Source organism: Triticum dicoccoides, chromosome 7B, assembly GCF_002162155.2.
Source record: "Triticum dicoccoides isolate Atlit2015 ecotype Zavitan chromosome 7B, WEW_v2.0, whole genome shotgun sequence".
Classification (NCBI taxonomy): domain Eukaryota; kingdom Viridiplantae; phylum Streptophyta; class Magnoliopsida; order Poales; family Poaceae; genus Triticum; species Triticum dicoccoides.
In genome coordinates this window covers 649032296-649038910 of record NC_041393.1, presented here as the reverse complement: position 1 = coordinate 649038910, position 6615 = coordinate 649032296, and the positions used below count along the sequence as shown (strand labels likewise).

At 44.6% G+C, this 6615-nt stretch overlaps 1 protein-coding gene and 1 pseudogene across 1 annotated transcript; both read left to right on the top strand.

Annotated features, from left to right (window-relative positions):
* Positions 1-1004: 1004 nt before the first annotated feature.
* LOC119340141 (dolichyl-diphosphooligosaccharide--protein glycosyltransferase subunit DAD2-like) lies at positions 1005-3130 on the top strand. The gene is made up of 6 exons (XM_037612043.1): positions 1005-1126; positions 1712-1820; positions 1908-1955; positions 2513-2600; positions 2678-2721; positions 2816-3130. Exons 2-6 carry the CDS (start codon positions 1740-1742, stop codon positions 2897-2899), a joined length of 345 nt encoding a protein of 114 aa, XP_037467940.1. The 5' UTR covers positions 1005-1126; positions 1712-1739; the 3' UTR covers positions 2900-3130.
* Positions 3131-4263: 1133 nt separating this feature from the next.
* On the top strand, positions 4264-4581 carry LOC119338308 (annotated as a pseudogene).
* Positions 4582-6615: the final 2034 nt, after the last annotated feature.

Sequence of the window (6615 nt, the reverse complement as noted above, 5' to 3'; positions counted from 1 at the left end):
TGAATAGTATTTCTTCTTATTCCAACATATTCTTTAGTTGGCAAGCATCGTGCGGTGGGGAAAGATCCAAGCATATATGGTCATTCAAATATATTTGATCATGATTTATTATTGTTGACAATTATCTCTAGGATAAATAAGTTGGGAGGCGAAACATTAAAGCCATATCTTTCTCTGTGTTCGACGGATGCTATTTGTTCTAAAAATATGCTTTGAGTATTAGCAATCATAGAAGGTTATATAATAATTAAGTATGTGGAGCTCTTACTTAGACTTTGTTGAAAATAAGATGCATTGAAATTGTTTGGTGACTAAGAACATAGGTGATTGGCTGAGTGAATTTGATCGTGTGACACAAACGATTCAGGGTGACACGACACTGACATGGGACCTGGTGATGTCGAGGTGGGAGGCAGGGTATACGGAGGAGTTCGTGCGCGCCGACGAGGGCGCGTACACCATCGTGGTGAGCAAGGGCCGGAAGGTGGGCGCCGGCGAGGAGGCGGTTCGCAACTCGTTTCGCGCCGCGGAGGCCGGCAAGGTGGTGATCATGGTGGAAAACGTGGCCCGCGGGAGGAAGCGAGTGCTCTTCTGGCACAAGGCCAAGAGCGCCCTCGCCAAGTAGTGCCAAGGAAATGCTGATTCGGGGGGTGGGGGTGATTCTTTGGAAGCTGAGCTGAGATATGTGTCATTCATGTGTGTGGCATCGACATTCATTCCATTCTTTTGTGCAAGAGAGTTAGTGGTACATTGTGTTGTGTTTGGCGAGCATTCTTTTGTCATGGAATTATTATCTGAGAAAAATAAAGAGCTTGCAAAATGTGCCTTTCTTTTTGAATGACATTACAGGTTTTTACCCTTTTTCTAGATTTTTTTTAGCGCAGCCTTTTCAAAAAGAATATAGATAAATTATTATGTTTGGTGGGCTCAGCCCGCTAACGCACTCCTCTGCGAAGACGGATTGCAGCCCAGCCCAAGCCCCACATCCTCCGCAATCTCCTCCGTCTAGGCGCAGCTGCAGCGCCGGCGCTAGTGGCCCCCGATCTCTCTCTCTCCCCTTCGGCGTCCACGAGCAGCTGCCGCGCCGCCGCCGCAAAGCCAGAGCGCAGCCCCTCCGCTGCTTGAGGTGGGCGACGCCGACGCTTCTCCTCCGGATCCATCCCTCCTGTTCTCTCTGCCCGCCCACCACCTCCATCCGTGTAACGAATGCCCTTTTGGATTCCGAATGCTGATTGAGATCTCTCGTTGATGCATGCTACTGTCTTCAGAATCCCAAGTAGAAATTTATTAACCAAACATCAGCACAAAATAGTACGTAAAAGCCATTGCAAACAAACACGCCCTCGGTTTTTCTTGCTGTACTTGATTTTCTTCCTAGTTATTGTCAGTTTGCGCATAAAACTGCAGACGCATCTGAATTATACGGATTGCCAGTTAACCCTTTGGTCATCTGAATTTGTTTTGCCGATAGATGGCTCGGTGAGCCGATGAATTGGCATGCAAGTCCATAGCAACCATATGCATTTCGATTCTTCCCCATCCGGTTCACAACAACGGTGTAAATCCGTAATGCTTACATGTGCATTGCCATTTTGGAGATAAGAATTGCCAAATTTCCGATGCGCGCATGTCAGCTGCTAGGTTTTGATCTAGCCTTGCCACGGTGCTGGAAGATCTGACTGTGACTTGTTTTCTGTTTCATACTGGTTAGTTGGCTTGAAGTGCTCTGGTTCGCGAGGATGCCGAAGGCTGCGGGGGATGCCAAGCTCCTGTTCCAGTCCCTGAACAAGGCCTATGCCGCCACGCCCACGAACCTCAAGGCAATTGCCATTCTCTCTCGTGTTACCGTCAACCTGTGGCCACAGTCAGACTACCTGATTGCTGATCCTATTCTAACATTTCTGCAGATCATTGACCTGTATGTGGTTTTCGCCATGGCGACTGCCCTTGTTCAGGTAATTTTTCGATGCTTCACTTTTTACTGAGGGTATATGATTTTAGGATGGAGAAGTTAAATCTTACTTGAACAACTTTGTTTTTCGATAATACATGGGTGCAGAGAGGGCTGTCACATTATGAAATATCTTGTTCTAGTATAGCATGAGGATTTGGAAAGGCAATGTCATGTTTGTCTATTATGCCACATTTCTCAATTTTGAATAGGAGCAGGGTATCAGCATTCAAAAATCTGCTGTACCTAGTACCTAGTCATCTGGCAACCAAATTTGTGCAGGTGTAAATGGCATGGATTGCTAAACATTTGTATGCCCTGTGATGTTTGAATTGGCAGATGAAGTGTTAGCCGTTGTTTTCTAGGTGGTGTGTGTGATATAGTGTGTCCTGGCCAGATTATTAGGATCAGTGCAAGTTTCCTTTAAGCACGTACGTTTGCTGACTACCATTATCCTTGTCTTCAGTTTATAAGCCATTATAAGTCTTCAGTTCATTCATAGTTACAGAAAAGCTGAGCCATTTGCTGACTACTAAAATGCTCACTTATATGACAAACTAGGTTGTTTACATGGGAGTAGTTGGGTCATTTCCCTTCAACTCGTTCCTCTCAGGTGTCCTGTCGTGCATAGGAAGTGCAGTTCTTGCTGGTAAGAATTTCTCAACCCCCTCTCGATCCTGGTTACCCTTCCTTGGCTGCATGATATGTGACTGTCTGTTTTTGCAGTGTGCCTCCGTATTCAAGTCAACAATGACAACAAGGAATTCAAGGTAACTCTACGTTCACTGTCAGCGTTTTATCTGCCGCGATAGTTTGTTCTTTGGATTTCCAGCATAACGTTGTACGTCAAAACATTATCTGCAGGATTTTCCTCCAGAAAGGGCCTTTGCAGACTTCGTCCTGTGCAACCTGGTGCTCCACCTGGTGATCATGAACTTCCTCGGATAAGCCACTGCCCTAGGAGTTTCCGAGATTTTGTAGTGTCCTAATGTTTGAGACTGTCATCATGTTAGATATTCATGTGGTGTCACACAACTGTCTGCGTGATCAGAGAGTTTCTCTATGTGCTATAATAATTTTGTGGATTTAGCATTAACAATGTATGAAAATGAGAACTTCATTTCTTTTGAGGGGGTGAAACTGGCAAGATCACTTCAATATGATCATTGTTCTTTACTATCCAAGCTGTTGAGGGAAATACTGATTGCCCGGTTGGCCGCAATGCCTTCGAGCTCCAAACTTGAGGTTGCAAACATTGGCACCCTTGATTTCTGTACTCTGAGTTTGATTTGTGTCGAAGTTCTTCATTCAATCCAAGATTGCTCCACTTCCTCTTCTTGAACAGTTATGCAACTTCCCCGACCAAGCGCCATGAAGGGATACGTTTCCGATGCACACTTGAACAAAACAAAGCTGGCATTTATTTTCATTACCTCCCGCCCTCAATTGTGTTAGTACCAAAGTTCAACCAAACACAACACCTTATAAGAAGGTTCTATTTGATCTTTTACGCTATGCACCAGTTCTACTTCTGAATCGCCCTGCATTTTAGAGATTTTACAAATGCATAAAGCAAAACAGATGCCACTTTCCTAAAGACCAGAACTAGATTGTGAATCAGATATGCCAATCCAAAATAGCAGGAACGTCGTATAAGAAACAAAGCCTATTAATAACCTTAAAAAAGCCTATGAAGGCAACATGAAATTAAGAAATTATAACAGAATCTATGTAGTACTCCCTCCGTCCAAAAAAACTTGTCTCTCAAATGGATGTATGTAGCACTACATGAGCCTACAGGCAAGCTCATTCCAAGATCGAATGAAGTTGCCTGTAGGTTGGAAGTTCATTCAACCAAAGCATGATGAAACTCCAGTTGAAACGCATTCCAAGATCCCAAGATGACAGAAGCATATTTGGCAACTTGGCCCAAAAATACCGGACACAGAATAAAGATTTTGCAGTCAAGTAGCACTACTGAAACACACCAAGCAGTCACAGTCAAACCTTACACCAAATGCTCATCACGACATGAGCATACACGACAACCACAGGTCCACATAACGAAAAAATAAGTCTGTCAAGGCAACACAACCGACATTCAGAACGAAAAAAAAATAGCATCTAGCTATCATCACCTAACAGCACCACGAGCACTCCAACGACTCAACGAGCGATATAAGGCATATCCCTGGGAAGAAAGGGGGAAGCCCGCTTAGGCGGCCTCCTCATCCTCCTGCTCATCCTCATAGTCCTCTTCCTCCTCGACCGTCGCGTCCTGGTACTGCTGGTACTCGGCCACCAGGTCGTTCATGTTGCTCTCGGCCTCGGTGAACTCCATCTCGTCCATGCCCTCGCCCGTGTACCAGTGCAAGAAGGCCTTCCTCCTGAACATGGCGGTGAACTGCTCGCTCACGCGACGGAACATCTCCTGGATCGACGTCGAGTTGCCAACAAAGGTGGATGACATCTTCAGGCCAGTGGGCGGGATGTCGCAGACGCTCGACTTGACGTTGTTGGGGATCCACTCAACGAAGTAGGACGAGTTCTTGTTCTGCACGTTCAGCATCTGCTCGTCAACCTCCTTGGTGCTCATCTTCCCACGGAACATGGCTGAGGCGGTGAGGTAGCGGCCGTGCCTTGGGTCAGCGGCGCACATCATGTTCTTTGAGTCCCACATCTGCTGGGTGAGCTCAGGCACAGTGAGTGCACGGTACATCTGTGAACCCCGCGAGGTTAGCGGGGCAAATCCAACCATGAAGAAGTGCAGCCTTGGGAACGGGATCAGGTTCACAGCAAGCTTCCGGAGGTCTGAATTGAGCTGACCGGGGAAGCGGAGACAGCAGGTAACGCCACTCATGGTTGCAGAGATGAGGTGGTTCAGATCACCGACTGCAAACAATAAAGAAAGATGAGAACCAAGTGAATAAATTTGTGAGCAGAAACAGAACAACAAATTAACTAATGTGGTATAGTAAGAATGTTCATCTTTCCAGTCCGCCAATCATGAGCTTATTAAAAGGCTCCAGGTAACATGTGAAATCAAATACTGATTCTAGTAATACCACCTACAAGGCTAGCACAAGCAACAGCTTATGAACTAACTATCCTTCATGGTGTTAAAGGTAATGACATTAGTGTATACATGTACATAATCAGTGGCATAAAACATATATACAAGAAGAACCATACAGAACAAAGAGGTAAAGGTGTAGTATATTAGCTGGTGCAGTTTATTAAGAATGTTAATCTTCAGTTCACCAATCATGAGCTTACATGGACAATCAAATACTGATTCAAGTAGTACCACCTACAGGACTAGTATATTGAGAATGTTAATCTTCAGTTCACCAATCATGAGACAATCAAATACTGATTCAAGTAATACCACCTACAAGACCAGCACAAACAACAGCTGAAGAAATAACTACCCTTTGTGATGTTTGCAGATTGCATTTACAAACATCACAGAGTGGTACACAACAATGGAAATGAAGAATCAGTTGTAGAGTGGTACACAACTTAGAACATACAGAGGTAAGAACCAAGCGAACAATTTTAGCTAGTGCAGTGTATTAATAATGCTACTCTTTTCAGTCCACCAATCATGAGCTTAAAATAAAAGGCCTCAGTACATGAGCAATCAAATACTGATTCTAGCAATACCACCTACAAACTAAAACAGCAACAACTTTAGAAATAACTATCCTTCATGGTGTTGAAGGTACTGAGATCAGTTTTTACATTTAGACAATCAGTGGCATAAAGCATATGTACCAGAAGATCCATACACAACAAACAGGAAACAATGTGTACATGTGCAATTACTGTGACAACAAAATGCTGACAACCATGTTCACAAATTGCATTTACTGGACTCTATTAGCTCGGTAATCCAAAGATTAACAAATGGAAATGGAGAACCAGTTGTAGGGTGCTACACAACTTACAACACAAGTAGGAATTAACACCTACTGAGCATCATCTGAAAGCAACATGTACGTGAGACTAAACATGAGTAAAGACATAAATGGTATTATAAGCAAGGACAACACAACAGTTCAGCAAGATGTCAATAAATGCTGATACATGAATTCATATATTTTTTTGCATAAATGAACCTGGAGAGGATTTTAGCACTTACAGGTGGGAGTGGTAAGCTTGAGCGTTCGGAAGCAGATGTCGTAGAGAGCCTCGTTATCAAGAACCATGCACTCATCCGCATTCTCAACAAGCTGGTGCACAGAGAGGGTGGCATTGTATGGCTCCACAACAGTATCAGACACCTTGGGCGATGGGAACACCGAGAATGTCATCATCATCCGGTCTGGGTACTCCTCCCTGATCTTGGAGATGAGCAGGGTGCCCATTCCGGAGCCAGTGCCTCCTCCCAGCGAGTGGCAGACCTGAAATCCTGCAGTGGAGGAGATGAATAATTACTTACGCATCTAAATCAGTTGCCACTGCACAAGTAAGCACAAAGTAGAGATTCGGGGAGAAATTAACCGCCCAAATTCCTAAATGGACTCGTAAATCCGTCAAATCTACGGCAAACATTTCAGATCTACAAGTTCACGGCGCCCGAAATGCGGAATAAATCACAGATCTACAGGCTAGATGCGTCTAGGACAGAGAGAGGGCAAGCCCTCGCTCAGATCCGGCGG

Bases quoted from the DNA above. Each gene is read 5' to 3' on its own strand.
- LOC119340141 (XM_037612043.1), top strand. From the start codon at position 1,740: ATGCCGAAGGCTGCGGGGGATGCCAAGCTCCTGTTCCAGTCCCTGAAC. The intron at 2,601-2,677 runs GTAAGAATTTCT...CTGTTTTTGCAG, and splicing joins AGGAAGTGCAGTTCTTGCTG to TGTGCCTCCGTATTCAAGTC. The intron at 2,722-2,815 runs GTAACTCTACGT...CATTATCTGCAG, and splicing joins ATGACAACAAGGAATTCAAG to GATTTTCCTCCAGAAAGGGC.